At 41.6% G+C, this 21,741-nt stretch overlaps 1 protein-coding gene across 6 annotated transcripts in view; it reads left to right on the top strand.

Annotated features, from left to right (window-relative positions):
• The window catches only part of PPM1L (protein phosphatase, Mg2+/Mn2+ dependent 1L), a 260,464-nt gene that overhangs the window by 147,046 nt on the left and 91,677 nt on the right, over positions 1-21,741 (top strand). Inside the window, exon 1 of one of the 6 annotated variants that reach the window (XM_061637209.1) lies at positions 3,547-3,591. The exons of the other annotated variants lie outside the window; for them this stretch is intronic. Within the exon in view, the coding sequence (XP_061493193.1) occupies positions 3,580-3,591 (12 nt within the window). The 5' untranslated portion in view covers positions 3,547-3,579. Of the gene's footprint in view, positions 1-3,546; positions 3,592-21,741 lie in introns of those variants that run through there. 6 annotated transcript variants of the gene reach the window in all.

The raw sequence follows: 21,741 nt of genomic DNA, 5'->3' as shown, positions 1-21,741 counted from the left end.
AAAGCACCAAAAACAATTGTGAATTAATGGCACTGACTGTTCTGCAGAATAGTTTCAATGGACATGAGGAGTGTCTCAGTTTGCACACGATAAATCAGTGGGAGGTGAAATATATTCTACCAAATCTCTAGGTGTGCTCTATGTTTTTAATTGATCATGTCCACTTTTCCTTAAGTGCAGTAGTTTAAGCATAGCAGGCTGAACACATGCATCTTGGGCAGGCCAAGTTTGTTTTTTCCAACAGCTAGAGTCATTGCTGAAGTAGCAACATATTGTAATCAGTCTGATTTTACATCAGACTGCAGTTTTAGATTCAACTGTTAATGTGCCCAAAATAGAAATAGAACATAACCTCCAGTTTGAAACACAAAAGGCTGTCTTCACCATCATATGACATTGACCAATAAAAAGGCTTTGAAATTCATAAAAATAAATTTGACAGAGATTTCTATGATGAATAATGAAAGAAATATAATTTTCTAGGTTAGATTCTCTGTAGAAACAGTAATAGCACAGGAAAGAAGCAAAGTAAAAAGAACACCAATAGACATATAAAAATGTAATTCTCCATCTTTGGAGATGGCAAGTGTTGCCACCACTCACCATAAGATCAGAGCCACATATTACCAAATTCTTCCAAACTACACAGGAAGTTGATTGGATTGTGAAAGACCAACCCAAATGGTGTTTGCATTTTTACAGATTTGTAGGGCGGAACAATATCTCAGAGAAGAGGTCAGGTCTCCTACTCCCCTGGTACATTCACTATAACTGCTCAATTTCCCTGCTTTTTAAAGTTTGATAGAAATATTTGTTGGCTATAGGTACGTTCTTAAACCGCAAGGGTTTTTTGCTTATTACTGAATTGGATTGGAGTTTGAGGTGGTTAACCCTTTCCCCACAGCACAATTTCCCCTAAATTGGCCTCTTGAATTGGGTGTTTAAATTGGGGAAATGTTTTAAGCCCATCCCCCACCTATCTCAAATCAGTTTGGAGCCACCCACAAGCAATAGGGTAGTTTGACCCTTAGTCTTTGTCATCTTCTGTTCAGTTTGATTGTCTTTGCCATAATCTGTTACACCTCCCAGATACAAAAAATAATAGCCTGGTAGGCACCCTTTAAAGTCTCTGTTGAAGCTGCCCCCACCATCTGTGAACGGTTGTAGAAACGTATCCCTATCCTTTCCATGTTATTCCTACCTCTGGTACCAAAGCTTCTGTTAAAGAAGTAATGTCCAGGAACGCATCTCTTTTTTTAACTGAGGTATTACTGTATGGGCAACTAAGCCAGCTGCCCTTCATGTGATATTACATAGCACTTATTTTTCAGTCCTGTCTTTGTGACATCTTTGAGCCTGTATAGATAATCAGCTAGTAGGTCAGGCCCTACCAGTGGGTCACAGCCTGACTTAATAATAATAATAATAATAATAATAATAATAATCAACGGCCACTCTAGGTGACGTACAATTTCATCAATAAATACGATAAAACCACAAAAATCATAATAATAATTAATAATATCAGTATTAAAACTAAACCACCCCAGAGGTCCTGTAGGCCTGCCTGAACAGCCAGGTTTTCAAGGCCCGGCGGAAACCTATTAGGGAAGGGGCATGGCGAAGATCGAAAGGAAGGGAATTCCAGAGGGTGGGGGCCACAGTCGAAAATGCCCTCTCTCTGGTCCACACCAGCCTCACTGTCCTAACTGGTGGGACTGAGAGAAGGTCTTGCGCGGCTACAGCAATAGAACTACCACCATGCAAAAAAATGGTAAAAAAATTAAATGGGTCCCCCACTGAATGCTTGGGTTAATGATTCTGGGGTTTTGAAAAGGATGAAGAATTCCCATCTGGATTATTTTAATTCATTTTCAGCATTTGATCTATGACCATTGCAGTGGTGGTGGTGGTTAATTTTATCTATTAAGAATGAAAAATAGAAACTTTCATTGCTAGGTTAAAACTCTCTACCCTTGGAGTCCAAATCCATGCAGAACTGCCAAAAGTAAACGCATTGAGCTCTAAGCAGTTGCAACGTAATTTTGTTATATACCAAACTGCACAGAACTGGTCAAAGCCACATTCTCAGCATGTCAATGACTTCATAAGAGTTGGCCCTTAACTGCTGATTTTCTGTCGTTTCTAGATTTCGATTAGGAAAAGATTGAACATATGTCCTGACTCATGACACCTTTGCTAGCTGAGTGAATATAAATAGGATTGTAGCAATGTTACATAAAAACATAAGAAGAGCTTGATGGATCAGGCTAGTGGCCCATCTAGTCCAGCATCCTGTTCTCACAGTGGCCATCCAGATGCCTTCTTGGGAAGCCCAAAAAGCAGGACCTGAGTGCAATATCACTCCCCCTTCCTGCAGGTCCAGCAACTGATATTCAGAAGCATATTGCCTTCTACAGTGGAGGTACAACATATCCATCAGTGTTAGCAGCCATTGATCACCTTATCCTCTGTGAATTCGTCTAATCAATCCTCTTTTAAAGCCATCCAAGTTGGTGGCCATTACTCCCTCATTTGGGAGTGCATTCCGCAGTTTAGCTACATGCTATGTGAGTACTTTCTGTCCTGAATTCTTTAAAATGATGATGATGATGATGATGATTACTTCAATTTATTTCCCGCCCTTCTTCCCAGAAGGAGCTTCATTGGATGTCCACAAGTGCCAGCTGTTAACTGTAGCTTCCTGCCTACTTCCCCATTTCAGAAAAACTGGAATTTATACCTGTTGCTTCCAGGGCTGTGGAGTCGGAGTCATGGAGTCAGAGTTGGAAGCAATTTTGGGTGGAGTCGGAGTCGGTAGAAATGTACTGACTCCGGCTTCAAAATAAAAATTTTCATAGGAATTTAGGAAAGTTTCTTGTTCAGAAATTTTAATCAAATAAATATATTTTATGTTCTATCAATCTAGCCTGATGATTCACGTGGTGGTGATGATGAAATGCCTTGTGCTACCATTTTACTACAGTAAATTTGTTATTACTAGTTAATATACATTTGCCATTTATGAAGGAGTTGAAGTCGGACAGTAGAAAAATAGAGGAGTCGGAGTTGAAGGTTTGGCGTACTGACTCCACAGCCCTGGTTGCTTCAGCAGTGAATTAGCTCAGACTGTGAGGTTATGTAAGAGCTGGAGGCTTCACCCCTTCCTAGCTCTGGTCTGATGCGAGCAGCCTTGTGGCTTTCCCCTCCTCACTAGTAGCCTCATGTACAGCTAGCCACGCACTGTAGCATCCCTGAAGCTCCTGCCTGGCTTGCCATCTCCTAATCTGCTTTGGCCTGAGGGGAGATGTCTGAGAGCCAGCCAGGAATCCAGGCAGCTAGTGTAGTGACCTCTAGTTTTGGACAGGGATATCTGGCTCTTCCGTAGCCCTTCTGGGTCCCTGGGAGTGTGGAGATCTGCTAGGGAAACCTGCTCCTCTTCCAAGGAGACTGCAGGTCTGAACAGGCCTGAATCCTGACACTTCTGTTGTTGCAGTTAGTGCTGCACCTTTACTCAGGTATATTATTATTACATGTAACTCTTCATTCACTGGCATAGAAGCTGATGCTTGGGATCTAATGTGTTACATGGTGAGTATAATTAGACTTGTTGACGATTGGATTAGGAAGCAACATGCATGTATCTTGCATAAATGTAATTTAATGTTGTTCAGAAAAAAAAAGAAATGGGAAGTTCCTGGTTACTGGATATGAAAAACGAGATCTTTATAATCGACATGTGGAATTACAGGATTGCAACACTATACAATTTTTAAAATACCATTCACTAAAGTGTCAGTTTCTCAATGCATGTAAATAGAGGTGAGCACCTCTGACGTGTTCCAATGGCGATTTAATAAATGTACATATCAATTCTTATTTAATATGAATGAAAAACAAGGGAAAAACAACTGTGTGTCAACCACACCGAGGAAACTTTGCTTCTAATCCCTACTGCTCAGAAAAGGATCTCTTTTGATTTGTCATTGCCTTGTACTTTCAAGGATTTTTAAACCAGCAGATTTTTGTTTTGTGCTGGGAGGATCATATGGACTGCACTAATTCATCTACACAATGAATTGTTATTTCAGCCAGCTCTTAGAAGATGGAAGAAACTGCATTCTAAATTACTTTCATGAATCTGACTCAGGGAAGAACCTTACTGCACTCTGCTAATAAAGCATTTTTTAGGAATCCAAGCAGGACTGCTCTTTCCACAGCTTGAGTACCTGCGCTAGAATACTGAGCAGGGTTATGCTTTTCCCTCAAAATAGAAAGTGCACAGCTAGCAACGTCAGGGCAGTCTACGTAAAGCACTTTGCAAGAAGGTCTTGGAAAGAGTTAATTTTATTCTCACTTCTGTGGCCCCATCTACACTCTGTTTAAAGCACTATAATACCACAATCATGGTTTCCCTCAAGAACTGAGAACTGTAGTTTGTTAAGGGTGCCGAGAATTATTAGGAGACTGCTATTCCCCTTCACAGAGCTACGATTCCCAAAGAGAACTCTGAGAATTGTAGCCCTGTGAGGGAATAGGGGCTCTCCTTATAGTTCTCACCATACTTAACAAACTACAGTTCCCAGGATTCTTTAACGTGGGATCATAGTACTTTACATTTAAAGTAAATGCAGATGTGGCCTATGGGAAATGGAGGGTATTGGCTTTATTCAAAGTGGCATTAGAAATGGCTGCTAAATATTTATTTTTAATAGAAAGACATCTGGCCCAGTGTTGGGAGCTTCTTTATAGTAGCTGGAGGTTCCACCCCTTCCTAGCTCTCAGCCAGGCCCTGAACTGGGCAAGGCTGCCATGTATTTCCCCACTTCCTGAGTAGCGTCATGTGCAACTGGTTGGGCACTTCACCATTTCCTCTGCTCTTGTGGTCCTTGGGGAGATGAGGGAGGGTTTGAGAGCTGGCCAGGAGCCCAGGCATCTATGTGGCGATTTCCAGTTGTGGGGCAGGAATGTCTGGATCCAACCGGATCTCATGGTCTCTGGCAATGTGGATATCTGCTGGGAGATCCTGTTTCCTCTGCTGAAGTGATCTCCGGTTCATGGTCTGGGTAGGGCTGAATCCTGGCCATTGCAGATGCAAAAAGTGACAGCCTTGGGAGTGAGCTCACCACCTTCCTTGAATGAAATCCTTTCCAGTGTTGGCTTTGACCTTGCGGATGTGACATTGAACCATAGGAATGAAGTGAAGAATTTGCAGGGGGAGAGCGCAAGAGCCCTCTGGCCACTCCTCCATCTCTTGGCACAGCTGAGAAATCAGCAGTGTTATGTCTTGCAATGGGAATCATGGTACATGTCAAGCAGTCTATATCCTCTCCTTACATCCATCTGCAGTACTCTGAGTAGTCTAATCCTGTGACTAAGGTAATAATAATAGCTCCCGAGAAAACTGGCTTGAAGCTTCAGCTCATCCATTGTGTATTCAGGGAAGATTACTTTGATTCTTTCCATTTGTAATACAATAATGATAAAAAGGCTTCTGCCTTTTATCTATTGAGATGATGATTGCACTCGATCATCTGCCATCCTTCTCTTCTCATTCTTCTCTGTATCCCTAGGAAGGCTAGCCTTCCTGTCTGAGCCTGTCAAGCTGTTTCCCTTTCCTCCTTCATGTCCCATTTGTTAAGCACAGACTGCCATTTCTTAAGCTGAGCCCCATCTCCGCAGGTCTTCCATTGTTACTTGAACCCCTCCTCCCTGTGTTCATCTTCACCGCTTATTTTTCAGTCTCTTGTTTCCCATACTTTTACTAGACAGTCGTATCTGCCCTTTGAGTGGGAAGTATATTGCTTCTTGATCTAAGTAAAAGTTGTTTTGTTGTTATGTGCCTTCAAGTCGATTATGACTTATGGTGACCCTATGAATCAGCAACCTCCAATAGCATCTGTTGTAAACCACCCTGTTCAGATCTTGTAAGTTCAGGACTGTGGCTTCCTTTATGGAATCAATCCATCTCTTGTTTGGTCTTCCTCTTTTTCTACTTCCTTCTGTTTTTCCCAGCATAATTGCAGGTCCTCTGTGTGTACCCTTACCATATTTCATCATGGTGGGCTCTCCAACACTGCAGGCATTGAAGAGGCAGTTGGACAGCCACCTCTCATGTATGCTTTAAGTTGGATTTCTGCATTGAGCAGGGGTTTGGACTCGATGGTCTTACAGGCCCCTTCCAACTCTACTTTCTCTGATTTTCTGATTCTGTGATCCAGATATAGGAAGGCAATGCCATTGACAGAGAAATGAGGTTGAATACTTATTTAGGAACAGGTATGTTGGCAATTTCAGAAATGGGGATAGGGACCTAGCTCTATGTCATAGGCTATAGCCCATGTCCTGCATGTAAAAGATCCCAGGTTCAGTTTCTTGCATCTTCAGCCAAAAAAAATAAATGGTTTCATGTAGCAGGGATACATGAGATTTTGGAGAGATGTTGCTGGTCAGAGTAGAGAGTGCTGAGGTTGGCAGATCACTGATCGGATTCCAGTATGAGACAGCTTCATATGTTCAACCATTTATAACTCACCCACCCCAGTTTCATGTGGAATTGAAGTGGAATTGATGGCTTGGTGTCCAATTAAACTGGAAGTGAAACTGAAAGTTGTCAGTAACAAAATGAATGGGCAGGGTCCTTGGGAAATATGCATGGTGGCAAGTTTGGTACTCCAGCCCATCTGAGGGCATCTGAATATGATCTTTCTTCACAGATGCAACACCAGGGTTTCTCTCTCTCTCTGCCTCTGTGTGTGTGTATGTGTGTGTGTGTGTAAGCGTAAGCGTAGACTCCATAGGCTTGAAAATGTTCCAGAGCAATGAGAGTACATGGTTCCTGTATTGGAAAGTGCACCACTTAAGCACTCAACCGGCAGGCTTTTTGTTTCATTGCAGCCCTGACATCCACAGATCGTTCAGAAATGTTGGCTCAACCCTGTTTAAAATTCTCTTCAGACTTCTAGAAGGGGAAAAAAAGTTTAATATATCTGGGAACTTTCCAAAATGGTAAGCTCCTTTGCCAACAAGTTGCCTTGTTAGATGTTCCTGATAAAGGTACACAGGTTGTGTAATTGCAAGGCTTGCTGTGAAATATGCAAACTTCAGTCTGTGTCAATTTAAACGATATAACCGACTGACAGATACAAAAGGCTTGAAATCAAAGTATTGCTGTTATCTCGTCAGAGCAGGAGTTCTTTCAAGGAGGTTCTCCACGAAAAAGCAGAATAACTTCCCGGTGTGTCTTTGAAGTTCTTCGTTGCAATATCATGGATATTAAACGCTCATTAAGGCTGGTCTCAGAAATAGCTAGAATTAGTCAAACTGAAGCAAAAACTCAGGGTATTGGTTGGGACATTTTAGCAGTCTCACGTTTTTTTTTGTGGAGCGCTTTGGCACTAGTATGAAATAAATGGAATCATGCCTATTTGTTGCTCCTGGTTGATAAGGATGAAATTGGAAATAGCACACTGTATATTGTGCTGTTAAGATACACAAAAATATATGATTGTGTTGGTTTGCACTATAAAGGTTCAGAGTGTGTGGCCATTATTGCCCTCAGTATTGTAGCAAGACTGTGACAGACCTTAGAAGAGGTTACAGTCCATATGTGCTACAAGTTTTCATTTTGGAAAAAGTGATGGTTCTTCAGGATCATATGAAGTGGTTCCATTCCTAAAAGGACCTTTTCCAATGACAACAAGCCATCTGTGCAGTTTCTGATTTCTCTAGAGAAAGAGAAAGTTGGAACACCACAGCTGGAACTCGCCCTCCATGTGAAGGCTTGTTTGTAAACTTGATTATTATTGACTATGTCACTCCACTTATCAGTACAGGGCTCAGGAAGGAAATAACATTCAAAATTTAGCACCAGTGAAATTCAACTGCTGTGCCTCTGGTTATTTTGTACACAATTAGGTGTTTTGCATAACTGTCCTTTGCATACTTCTGATTGCAGTATTGTTTCTTAATAAACATTTGTTTTCTTAAAAAAAAAAAAAAAAGATAAACCACAACAGAAAATCAAATACAAGCTGCTTTTTAGCTCCTAGAAAAATCATAACTACATTTTACATCTCTTTATGTAAGAAAAATGGCCATTAATCATGTGTGTATTTCTTACATAAAATATTCTTTCCAGCCGAACATCTGTGTCAGACTGATTATGCTGAACCCAGAAATAGTCAAGAGACTAACCTCCTGTAAAAAAAACAACTCCATATGGCCCAATCTTTCTCCCCTAAGCTGAAGAATATAAATTGAAATTAACAGTCTTCATGTACAGTAGGGCCCCGCTTATACGGCGGGTTAGGGACCAGGCCCCCGCCATAAAGCAGAAATTGCCGTAAAGCGGAACCCATATAGACTATAATGGGGCCATCGCGCGAAAACGTTGCAAAACATCGCAAAAGAGCAAAAATCGGCTTTGAAATAGAAAATGAAAGCCGCCGCACTAGCGGAACGACGGGAAGCGAAGCGCCGGGAAGCGGGGCCCTACTGTATCCAAGTTTTCCATTGTCGCTTCCTTGCTACTGGGGAAAATTTAGAGGTAAATTTGTAGCTTGTAATTTGTGTTTTTAACAGTGTTTGGTGAGGAAAGGCATTGGCAGAGAAAGAGACTAACAAAGGAGATGAATTGTGACCCTAAGAAGCAAAGTAGTTGAGTGGGTGAGAACTTAGATCCGCAGAAAGAGGTGAAAAATAGAGAAAGGCTATTAAGACCATAAGATCTGCTAGATCAGGCCAATGGGTTGTCTAGTCCAGCATCCTGTTCTCATAGTGACCAACCAGATGCTAGTGGAAAGCCCACAATTAGGACCTGAGCACAACAGCACTTTCCCCATCTGTGTTTCCTATCCACTGATATTCAGAGACATACTGCGTCTAGAGATGTAAAATTTCCAGAAATTTGGAAGCCATGGAAAAAACCAGGTTTTTTTTCCAGAAAATGCAATATTAGCACTTTTTACAGATTGAAAGTCACTTTGTTACTTCAGGAAGATCAAATGTTATTATGTACAAATTGGTTTGGCATAAAATTATCACATTTGGTATATTAAAAGTACATTATATTCAAACAATTATTACAAAATAAATCTACTTTTTTAAATTTTTACTTTTTTTGCTAACAAATGGATCTACAAGCTCCTGAACTGTAAGGACACCTGAACTGTAAGGAACCTCTTTCATTTTGCCAGTTTATGAGGAGCAGGCAAAAAACAATGTTAAAACAACAGAAGAAACCATCAACATTAATAACAAAGAAAATTATTTATGTCTCCGCTAGTCCTCCACAGTGTCAAGCAGGCATAAAGCATCCAATCCCTTAAAAAGAAGTGAGAAAAAGGGGGGGACCAAGATTCAGTGAAACATTTTATTCATCATTCTAAAATAAAACATTCCATAATCCATTTTTTCTTCATTTACGGGGAAAAAAGGCTTTGGAAAAAATGGGGGGAGGACTTGTTTTTTTCTGAATTTTTCCAGTTTTTTTCCAGGCCTTCACATCTCTTAAGTGCCTCTGACAGTGGAGGTTGAACCTATCCATCCTGGCTAATAGCCACTGATCGCTTTATCCTCCATGAATTTGTCTAATCCTCTTTTATAGCCATTCAGGTTTGTGGCTGTCACTGCCTTTTGTCGGAGCTAATTTCATAGTTTAACTATGCGCTGCGTAAAGAAGTACTTTCTTTTGTCTGTCCTGAAATCTTCCAACATTCAAATTCATTGGATGTCCCCCGAGTTCTAGTGTTATGAGAGAGGGAGAAAAATGATTCTCTATCCACTGTCTTCACACCATGCATCATTTTATACGCCTCTATCATGTCACCTTTTACTGCCTTGTCTCTAAATTAAAAAGGCCCAAGTGCCGTAAGCTTTCCTCATATCAAGTATTGGAAGCCCACCATGCTTAAGGCATGGGGGGGTAAGGCAGTCCTTTTAAGGTATTCTGGCTCCAAGCTATATAGATTAACACCCTTTTGACTTATATCTGTAAACTAACTAGAAACCTATTGCTATTCCTGTATGAAGAAATCTATGTGAAGGTAGCTTCTTTTGATACGTTCAGACATTCTCCTGAACACCCAATTTTTAAAAATGGAGATGGGGCAGGGTGTGCATGCAAGCCCCAGCCCAACATAGAGGTATGCACTCTCTATGCATCACTCATCCCCTGACCTTCCCTATCTTGAACGGGGAAGGTCTGCAGGGGACTTTAACTTGATAAAATAGGGTGCCTGATTATATGAAGAGTTCTACTTGTGTTCAAGTGAATGCAGGTAAGATCCCCTGGCAGATCTTTCCTACTCCATGTGAGAAGGTTGGGGTTGATGTGTTTAGAGACATTGGAGTGAGGCTTTTGTGTACACTTCTGCCGCCGTTCCCACTTTCAACATCTGAGCCTGGCTTAAGAAGAGGACCATTCCATGCTGGGCTCCAGTAGATCTCTTCAGATGGGTGGGGGCATGGGAAGGCATTTTCTGTTGAGACCCCTAAGTTGTAGAACTCCCTTCCCACCGAGGTGTGCCTGGCAACTTCATTATACAGTTTTAGGCAAATGCTGAAGACGCACCTCTTTACCCTGGCCTTTGACCCCTGAGGTGTATATTTTTAGGACCCATCCTATTTTGTGATTTTAGGTTGTTTTTAATTATTTTTAATGCTGTATTTTAAAATAGTAGTCACTCGCCCTGGTTTATTACCTGTGAAGAGCAGATAATAAATTAAGATGATCATTATTATTTCCATATGCCGAGACTGTGGAAGCAATATGTACAAGCTTGCTACATCGGGGGTGTGGGCTGTAATCCAAAGGAGACCCATTGTGCATGGGTATCACACAAGGAATCCCTGAGAGATAAGGGAGAGAAGTCACTGAGAGAGACATTTGCCTCCCCCTGCTCCAGAGGAGAGCACCACGTTCCTCCTTCACTAACCACAGTGATCAGGCACACCTACAGATCAAAAAGGAATGGAGTTTGGCGTGGGTGGTTTGTATTTTCCAGCCAGAGCAGCACTGTTGTTGGACCTAATTGGTCCAACACTGTAAAGAGAGGGCACCAATGCCTGGCATTGTACACTCCCACAAGTGGCAGTCATGGCCACAAACTTGGGTGGCTTGAAAAGAGGATTAGATAAATTTGTGTACAATAAGGTTAGCAATCGCTACTATCCATGATGCCTGTGCTCTCCCTCCACAGTCGGAGGCAGCATGCCTCCTCTGAATACCAGCTGCTGGAAATTGCAGGTGGGAAAATGCTGTTGTGCTCATGGCTTGCTTGCTTGCGGGCTTCCCTTTGGTTGGCCACTGTGAGAACAGGGTGCAGGAATAGATGGTCAATTGGCCTGATCCAGCAGGGCTCTTCTTATGTTCTTATGCCCATGGAGCACCCATTCAGTGCAAGCATCAGCCAAGGCTCCGGAGCTATGTCTAACACCCCACCACCATTATTAAAGATTGCTTTCGACATTAATAGCAGACTCTGAGATTTTTTTAAAAAGGAGATAAAAGTAATTGTCATGTATGAGACCTTGGCAGGCAGCAGGAATGGCAGAGCTAGTGCATCCTGTGCCTGCTCTGCCACCTCATGTATTGATTTAATCTAGAAGACAAACATCTGAACGTTGCTGCTCTGGAAAAGCATTAAAGTAAGATACAGTTGATAAGGAAGTTGTAGGAACAATTAGAAACTGTCAAAGTTGACAGCACTAGTTGACAGAAATCCACAGAAATATAATCAGATGTTGAAAAGATGGGATCCAGCGGTTTAAAATACGTAGGAGGCCAAGCTAGAATTTGAAGACTGCCACCTGGTTTGCACAACACAATAAGTCAAACTATGGCTTAGCAAGACCGCATGACTGTGCAGGCTCCTGGAGAGGAGCTCACAACTGCTTTGCTTCTCACTGGTCCTTTTTACTGCTGCGCTGAGCGAAGCTGTTTGGCTTAGTGTGGTGTGTGAACCAGGACTCGTTCCTAAGCTCTCTCCTCACTGACCACAAGCTGTAGCCAAGAACAACCTTTGCCAAGTTATAGCCAAGAACAAGCTCTTGGTTAGCGAGGAGAGAGTTTTATCAGGAGCCCCAGTTCAGACAACCCTCTAAGCCAAACAGAGAAAGGACCAGTGAAGAGTCGAATGGGTGTAAGCTCCTCTCTGAGTGCCCGCACATTTGTGGGTGCCTGCACATTCATGCATAGTTTGGTTTATACCGTGTTGTGTGAACCAGGCCAGAGAGAATGAAATCTTGGCATAAATCATAAATGTTAAGTCTCGTGAACATATTACCCTGAACATGGAAACTAAGTAGGGTCAGGCCTAGTTAGTACTTGGATGGGAGACCACCTGGGAATACTGGGTGCTGTAGGATTTTTCTCCTTCTTGGGGAGAGCCATAGCTCAGTAGCAGCATCTCCAGGTAAGAGTGATCCCCATCTGAAACCCTGGACAACTGCTGCCAGGCAGTGTAGACTAAGGGTCCCCAAACTTTTTTCCCTCACGGACCATTTAAAAATTGCTGAAGGTCTTGGCAGACCACTCAGAATCATAGAATCGTAGACTTGGAAGGGGCCTGTAAGGCCATCGGGTCCAACCCACTGCTCAGTGCAGGAATGATGTTCATAATGTTTCTGCCTGTTGTAGCAATTGTGATGCACTGTGCTAGGTGTTCTGTGTGATTTTAATTATATTCTTACAGACATGCTGCGGACCACCTGAATGAAGTTTGCAGACCATTGGTGGTCTCCAGATTATAGTTTGGGACCCCCTCAAATAAATGGACCGGTTGTCTGATTCATTCTAAAACAGCTTCCTATGTTCCTACTGGTGTAGCAAAAGCTTGTAAAAAGTTTGTTGAGTGTTGTATAGAAAAGTGTGATTGATGTATTATGGACTTTGTTGTGTAATTTTGTAAACAAATATATAGTGCTGTCTTCTAATAAGAGGTATGTGTTTTGCATGTGACCCCATCTTGTGGAATTTTATGAGGATCTCACAGGCATACACTGTTCTGCATTACTGGGATAATTCCCCTCCTCCCCTTCCCCATTTATAGATTTCACTTGGTTGGTTTTTCTCTTTTGAGGGTTTGCTTAATGGAAATCCTATGTATTTGTATTTCAGTTAGGACTATAATTACTCTGTAGCACTGATCTGGCTTATACTGAAATATTTCCTATTGGTAGCTGTGGGAGTGTTATTTATTTATAGCATTTATATCCCACCTTTTCTGTAAGATGCTCAAGGTGGCATACATGGTTCTCCCCCTCCTCATTTAATTCCAACAGCTCTGTGAGGTAGGTCAGGCTGAGAGGCAGTGACTGGCCCATGGTCACCCACTGAGCTTCATGGCTGAGTGGGGATCCGAACCCTGCTGTCCCAGGTTCTGGTCCAGCACTCTAACTGCTACACCACCCTGGCTCTCATATGACTGATGGTATGTACAAATTTCCTTTGGTGTGCTTCAGCAGTGCCTCCGACAAAAGGAAAGGGAATGTAACAGTGGTTCCTGTTTAAAGAGTAGCCATTGCTCTCACCTGTGCCGCTGGCATTGTGTCCTGCCTTGTCTGCACTGTATTCTGCACTGTATTCCCCGCACCTGTGGGGGTGGCAGTTCTTTGGCCTTGAAAGTGACTGACAGATCCTTGAAGGCTAGGAATGCTTTGCTTTCACTTTGTTCATGAGCAGTGTGCCAGTGGCCTTGGATAAAGAGACTGAAGCAGCACTTTTTCTGAGTGAGCCTTTACATTCCTCATAGTACAGGTCAATGTACTGGTCTTCAGGGGGAAAAAAGATGAAATGAAGAATGAGCATCAGAGAAGAAGCCACAATCACAGTTAAGCAGAGTGAGCCGAATCAGAAAAGTCATTACCAGCGCAATAGTTAATTTCCATGTATGCCGCTAAAGGGAAATGTCATCTAGCCCTCATACTAAATTCCTTTCAAAGTGTAGTTGTCTGAACGCCGCCTCCTCTTAACTGTTCTTGGCAAGTGTTTGTCACAGCTACCAGACTGTATGAGTGTTCAATTGGATTTAAGTTGGCCAACCACCCAAAATTCTACTGGTCTGGCTGGTTCCTCCCCTTCTCCCTTCATCCTCCCCCTTCCCTCAGATTTATTTGTCATTCTGAAATGTTTTATCTTGATTATTTCTTTTTAATTGCAGACTTGCAGTAGTTGGCATGACAGAGGAACAGATTTTGACAAGGTTCCCTAATAGTTTGTTTTCGATCATGTGGTCCTGATAGCACTTAGTGTTATCTGGAATTAGTCTTAGACCCGAATTTTTGCCTGAGATCCCACAGCTGCGGGGGGAGGGATGAGAAGAGTATGCAGAAGAAGACATCAAACTTTTTGGTTTTGATTTCTTCATTTTTATTCCAAAGACGAGCTGTGCAATTCTAGAGTGGGAGGTGTTGCCTTAAATTAAGAAACATCTGGCAATGCCATCTAGAAAAAGAAAAAGCCATTAGTGGCCCAGCCTGGCAGATCATTAAGCCAAGATATGATAGTCTTAATGTGGCTGATGCCTACATTAAAAAGTAGGATTTGTATGCTCAGTCTGAGCTGGTTTTTGTATTGCAATGCAAACACACAATTTACTTGTTGATAGGCTTTTTAAGCATGCAAATAGACAATTTATTAGGTGATTAGCATCTGTCATAGAGCCCCAGAGTTTTGCATGCTCTTTTAATCCCTTTCTACCTTTGGTTGTCATTGCATGTGCCACCTCAGGACAAAGCGAATCTGGGTATGCTTCTAAATTCACTTGAAAACTTAGCTTCAATCAGTTTTCAGTGTAAATATAGGATTGTATCTAGGATTAGAGGTAGGGAGGTCATGCCTGGAACTGTGCCCCAACTCCACTCTCTGAACTGTACATTTTAAGTGAGACTACGCTGTACAAACTATAGTATACTTGTTTGTTCTTCAAAGAACGAACTTCAAATCTATCAGTTTTACTATGAAATGTGCAGTAATTAAACCAAAAACCAACCCCAAGTGTTCTGTTATGAGCAGTCACCTCAACAATTATGGAGGCAATTCAGTACTTCAGTGGCACCCTGGACAGCTCTATGCTGAACTCAGGTTCAAGCAAGAACTGAAAGATGTTGTTTTAATGGCTATCGTCCTTAGACAGAGCCTTCAGTTCTATCTCAGAAACTAGCTCCACCTTCTGTGAGAGGTGCTTCTTCATTTAAAGGAGCCCGGCCTGCTTTAGCAGTCACTGGCTGATGGAGTGAGGGTGACTGTAATTCCACTAGGGCGTCTGAGCTGGGATCCTCAGAGTTAGAGGAGGGCAATGTGACCTCCTCAGGCCAAAGAGGTTCTGGCACAACAGTTTCCTCTTACAAGTGCTTCTAATTGGCTGCATACATCTGAGGCTGGCCCTGAAGACAATCTTCTCTCCAACTCTGAATCCCCAGCCTCATTCCATGAAGAAGGGGAGTCTGACCCAAGAGTTATGACACCAAGGGATTGGATCCAGACTTACCCTTCCTCATATGGAAGGGCTCCTTCTATTTGTGGAAGAGTCTGAGATCCAGCAAAGGTTCCCACTGGGGGAAAGGTAGGGGAGAGGTGATTTTCACAGATTTCCCCTTTCCCCTGCAGCCCACCAAGTCACCTCCCACACTGTTGTGGAGTGTCCCCAACCCTCAGGGGGAGATCTCAGAAAGTGCAAGAGGCTGCAGGAGGAACGAGGAACCTGCAAAAAAATTCCCTCCCTGGTTCCTCCAGCAGGAAGGAGTTCCTGTGATCAGAATTCTGCTCATCGGACTCTGGATCTAGCTCAAGCAATCTGGCCCTTGCTTTTGTGTTCTTCCTATATTCCCCAGTAATGTGAGCCCATGGCTGCAGTGAAGACAAGGAATCCCATCTACATTTAATCCAGACCATTTTGTCAGAACCAAACAAAGCCTCCAAATGATGACTGTCTTTACTGAATCAAGTTGTGACAAAAATTCTTAAAATCTTCACAGAATGAATGGGTTCTATTGCAGGTTTCAGATTTGCTTTCCTTAGCCCCTTTGGTATACCACATACTTCTCAAATCCCTCATTGAGACAGTATTTTGCATCTCTCGTTTTGAGCACATCTGTACCTTGTAGCATTGATCTTATCTTTCAACTTCTCAAAACTCAAAAGCAGCTGCTGGAGCCTCTGGGGGAGGTGGTGCTTAAACCTTTTGGCTCATGACATTTCCTCCATTTGAACCCTCATCCCAAACTACTATTAGCCCCACTTGGAGAGAAAAACCCCAAGCCAGAAGTAAAGGCAGCTTTCGGAAACAGTGTTGATTAGGGAAATGGCATGGGATGAATGTGTTAAAACACCTCTGCACTGGCACAGCTGATCCTATCAAAACTGGAACCCTGGGGCTGCTTTTTAAGTCTTAAAATAAGAAGCAAAGCTATCTTATCATGGAATTCCCACATCTGTTTGTACATATAGTTCAAATGACCCTCTAATTATCTTACAGACTTTGATGGCAAATTGGGAAGCTTTTGTATAATAAATTAATGAACCACTCGATGAGAAGATGTACTGCATTGTGGTTTTGGTAGTTAAACTTTGTGTCTTGCTTCTGTTGTGCTTAATACTCTTCCTCCTAAACTCAAGTACCAAAAGCAAAAGCTGCCATCTTCATTGCTTCTTCTTTCTCATCAGTTGCATATTCCTCTCCCCTCCCCCCAGTCATTTTTATGGCAAAAATGTCCATGTCCAAAATTTGCCTACCTCTGTACATTGGATAAATCCAAATGAGACTTAATTGCTAACAGCATCTGCTGTTCAAGGAGCTCTGCTAATATCTGTTGTGTTAGGAAAATATCAGATACACTAGATAACATTTTTGAAGGGGTGGCGAAATATGGTAAACCTGTCACAGGACACGATTCTTTAGCCTTCCACTCCCCCCCCCTCTCTTTTGTATGCTTAACAAAAATGTAAACAAAGATAACATTTGGCTCTGTTGGAGAGGGTTGGAATAGACTTCAAGTACAGGAATAGCAATGCATGGCTATTATAAAATTTGCTATTGGCATGAGGATGTAATAATTATTGTGCAGGTTGAAACCCAAGCTTGCATCTAATCCAGCCTTCTGTCTCGAATAGGCTGGCAAGCAGGAAGGGATAGCAGCTATTCTCTGATGTTTGTCCTCAGCATCTGATAAGTGGAGGTGCGCTGCTCTGAACATGGAATTTTCATTTGTAGCTATTACAGCTAAAAGCTGCTAATAGGCTCTTCTCCATGAATTTATCTCATCCATTTTAAAGCACCTTATGTCAGCAGCTATCAAAATATCTGTACTAATGAATTCTAAAAGGAAATGCGTAATTAACTTTTATAGAACTTTTTTTTTAAGCTAGACTGATTTTCTTAACATGCCTTTTTCTATACTGCCAGTTTGCATGTCTTCTCCACACTTGGGGTGTGAACTATTCTGAGGGCATGTCTGCTAGGGATGTTCTATGCTCACAGTTTGATGCTAGCATACTTAACTGGAAACTCTAGGAGAAAACTTCAGTCAAATATTAACGGATCAGATAAGAATCTTTCTTTTCTTTTTTTTGTAAACTACTTAGAGGTTTGTTACAATCGAACAGTATATAAATAAAATAAACCTTGTGCAACCACTCTTTCAAGGACTGCAGCTATCTGCTATAGATATGGCACCTGAAATGCTGAACAGCATTAAAAGCAATAACGAATAAAACTGCAGGGCAGCACTGTGATTCCCAGCAACTGGTATTGAGAGGCACACTGCCTCCAACAGGGGAGGGAGAACGTTGTCGTCGTGGCTAGTACGCACGGATAGCCTTATTGCCCATTTGCACAAAAAAGTCTTGGTGGATCAGACCCTTTAATTATTTATTTGATTTCTGGTCACTATTTTAGTTCCAAAGGATCCCCAAGGTGACTTAAATTGAAAAGAAATAAAATGCAGTAATGTTGCGACGGTTTCTACTGCATCCAACAGTTGGCATTGATCTGGGCTAACACATTCTTTCTTTCCCACCTCCCCGTCCACACAGCTTAGTTCTCATTAGGTTTTTGTACTGTTCCTGTTGACTTACACCCCATTTCGCTGCTGAGTGCCAGCAGCTGGGTGTCTGTGTCTTAACTAGAGCTTCTTTGCTTCCTTCCACCCAGGAGGACTTTCCACTATTCAGGTCTTTCCGCTATTGGCAGGGCAGGAAGAGAGGAGCCAGGCACAGCCCTTGTACTTTAGGTGAATTACTGAGCAATAGTGAATTTTCTTTCTGCCTGATCAAGCTTTTTTGGAAGAAATTGTGGGGACTCAGCAACGAGATTTTATTCCTTCTATTAATGAGTTGGGAATCGTACTAGGCCCTTGAGACTGCATTATCATCACAGTTTTAAAAGTAATGATAGATGCTTTGCATTGCCAAGTGATAAAATGTATTTCTTAGACTTAGTGAAAACTTCTAATCTCCCAAGTTAAAACATTTTTTTAGGCTGCTTCTGTCTTCCATATGCAGACCCATTTTAGGTCCTCCTGTGACTCATGTTGGTGACAACATGTGGAGTTTTTGTAGCAGTGTGACATTTTATTTTAGTTTACTGCTTTGCCCAGTTAAAATAGCATCCCTCTTGTTTGATAAGGTTCAACAAAGTAGAACGCATATCGCCAGAATTTTGGTTTCATCACCATTCAGCAACATCTGTGTTTCATTATGGTTCAGTTAGAGTTAGAGTTGGAAATTCACACCCAGTTCCATCATGAGAATTAGAAAGACTTTTATAACATTAATTATAACATATTTCAGAGATTTCCCCCCCTAAATCAATCATTATCTTTTTCCTTCTGCAGTATTGCCTGATTTTCATCATGAACTGATCTAGCTCAGGGGATGCTCCATTCCACTAAATATTTAGAACAGCCAGTCTCAGCGGTCCTATTAAATTTTCTAATCCAAAAACCATATATATGCCTATGAATTGCAAATAGCAATTAATTGGCACACTTAGCTCTTCCAAGTTTGTGAACTGAGATGGGAACTCAAATTAATATTTTAGCCTTTTTGTTAGGGATTATTAAATTTCGCTCTGTGTGTATGTTCATTTTGATATTGGCATCCATCAGAAAACACAGTTAAAGCATTATATAAACTTGTATGGCATCATAGGGGGCTACTTATCACCCAGAAAAGGAGGGAGGCAAAAGAGGGCACATATTTAAACAATATAATTACTATAATTTAAATTACTAGAAATAATCATTATAATTTAAATAGAAATACAGTTCTCTGCACCGTAGTGGGGAAGACTTTGACCAGGTGACCTCTGTGCTTGCTGAGTCTGCTGTCAGGGTGCTAATTGATGATGGGCAATTTCAAGACCCCTATTCTCCCTTATTAGGATTCTTTAAATTGGACCTTCCAATAGAGGACTGTCCTCTGACAGCCATTAAAGGTAGAGGGCTGTCCTTTGTAAAGTAGGGTACTTGGCCATCCTATAGCATCGCCGTATATAAGAGCTGCAAATCAGAACTTTTCATTATAAACTGTCATGTGACTTTTTCGAGCAGTAACATACCATTGTTTCTGTTGTTCTCTTATGCAATCATAGCTGCAGCTCCTGTCCTCGGAGTGATGTTTCCTTTTATTCCTTCTGCCTGCCTGTCATTGAGCATGTTAAGAATGTGAGATTAAATACTGTTCACCCCAAGACCTCTCAAGGCTTTGGATGCAGAAAATTGGTGAGAGGGGCTTGAGCCCTCCAACGTCTGTCAATGGTTGAGTGCCAATCTCTCCTTCCAGATTACAAAAGTCAATAGTCAGGTTGAGATGAAACACTAGACGATGGTTTGGCACTATGACAGGGATGGGAAACCACATGTGGCCCTCCAGGTTTCTCTATACAGCCCTCAGGATTCTCCCCAAGCCGTATCTTTCACTGCCTCTGCTCTGCAACCTCCTCAAGAGCTGTAGCCTGGCTGGAATCTGTCCATACATATGATGTCTATGTGTGTAAACCTCTAAATGTAGCTAGAATGTAGACTTGCACAGAAAGGTAAGAATCACATCTGGCCCCACCCACCTCTGGCATGTGCCCCCCAAAACGTTGCCCACAAGGGAATGTGGCCCTTAAGCTGAATTTTTTCCCACCCTGCCCTATTAGAAAGTGCTTTCAAGGAGCCATGGGCTTATTGTGCACTCTCCTTGTCAGTTGTCATCGTTCCATTGCCGATTTTAAGTTTTGGATTTTAGAAAAAGTAAATGGGGAGAATAATCAGGTCTTGCTAAGGAGAGATGTCAGGGATTCTGGATTTAAAAACGATGACCCCTAGTGGCTTCAATGAGGAGCTAGAATTTCTTCCTCTTTTATGAAATTCAGAAGATATCTTCAGCTGTCTGTGATCAAGTAATTCTTAAGTGGTTTTACGGGCATTATGTTCTTTGGTATATATATATATGTGTACAGGCCTAATTAACTCTTTTCTGAGGTGTTTGCATTGGTGAAAGCAGTTTGCTTATTGGAAGATACTTCTTGCCAGCCTTTATTGTAAGTGAAAAGATGGTTTACAGATAGATTTTACATGTATGATTTTATTTTATATGTTCATGGAAGTAAATTTGTACCTGCCTTTTTATCTACAGCCCCTGATGAAGGCCTAAATATACAAGGCTGAAACGTGTTGGGCTTGGATTACAAATAAACATTAATTTTTCTAGCATTTTGGTTTTCCTTCCTCATATTCCCCTGGTTTTATATGCTAGCCACTCTCTGGTGTTGAGTTTCAGACAAGCCATACCATGTTATTTCATCTGAACCAGTGAACTGAGGTTTGATTTGATCCAAAAACCAGAAACAACTTCCTCCTCACAAGACATTTATCTTGACAGGAATGTGGTCTGTCAAGCTGTTGATTTTAAAAAAATATTCCCTGGAATTTTGCAAATATGTTTTATCTGCTTCACTATGTCTTTGTTTTGCTGGCTCATTGTTAATTTAATGCTGATGTCGTAAGCCATCATGAGCATTTGTTTAACAGAAAGGCAGCGTTTAATACTTCTAGTAAATAACTATCCTGATGCACAACCTATACTCCGGACAAGAGGCTACTGTAAGGACAGAATATGGAGAAACCGATTGGTTCCCAGTCGGAAAGGGTGTGAAACAGGGGTGTATTTTATCACCCTATTTGTTTAATCTGTACACAGAAATTATCATACGGAAAGTGGGATAGGACCAAGATGAAGTGTGAAAATGGGAGGGAGAAATATCAATAATTTAAGATATGCAGACGATACCATACTACTAGCAGAAACCAGTAATGATCTGAAATGAATGCTGTTGAAAGTTAAAGAGAAAATACAAAAGCAGGACTACAGCTGAACATCAAGAAGACTAAAGTAATAACAGAAGAATTATGTAACTTTAAAGTTGACAATGAGGACCTTGAACTTGTCAAGAATTATCAATACCTCGGCACAGTCCTTAATCAAAATGGAGACAATAGTCAAGAAATCGGAAGAAGGCTAGGACTGGGGAGGGCAGCTATGAGAGAACTAGAAAAGGTCATCAAATGCAAAGATGTATCACTGAACACTAAAGTCAGGATCTTACAAACCATGGTATTCCCAATCTCTATGTATGGATGTGAAAGTTGTACAGTGAAAAAAGTGGATAAGAGAAAAATCAACTCCTTTGACATGTGGTGTTGAAGGAGAGCTGTGCACACCATGGACTGAGAAAAAGACAAATAATTGGGTCA

The sequence above is a fragment of the Rhineura floridana genome, chromosome 7 (assembly GCF_030035675.1).
Source record: "Rhineura floridana isolate rRhiFlo1 chromosome 7, rRhiFlo1.hap2, whole genome shotgun sequence".
Taxonomy (NCBI): domain Eukaryota; kingdom Metazoa; phylum Chordata; class Lepidosauria; order Squamata; family Rhineuridae; genus Rhineura; species Rhineura floridana.
The sequence above is the reverse complement of the archived record's forward strand: the minus strand, read 5'-3'. Positions and strand labels throughout refer to the sequence as shown.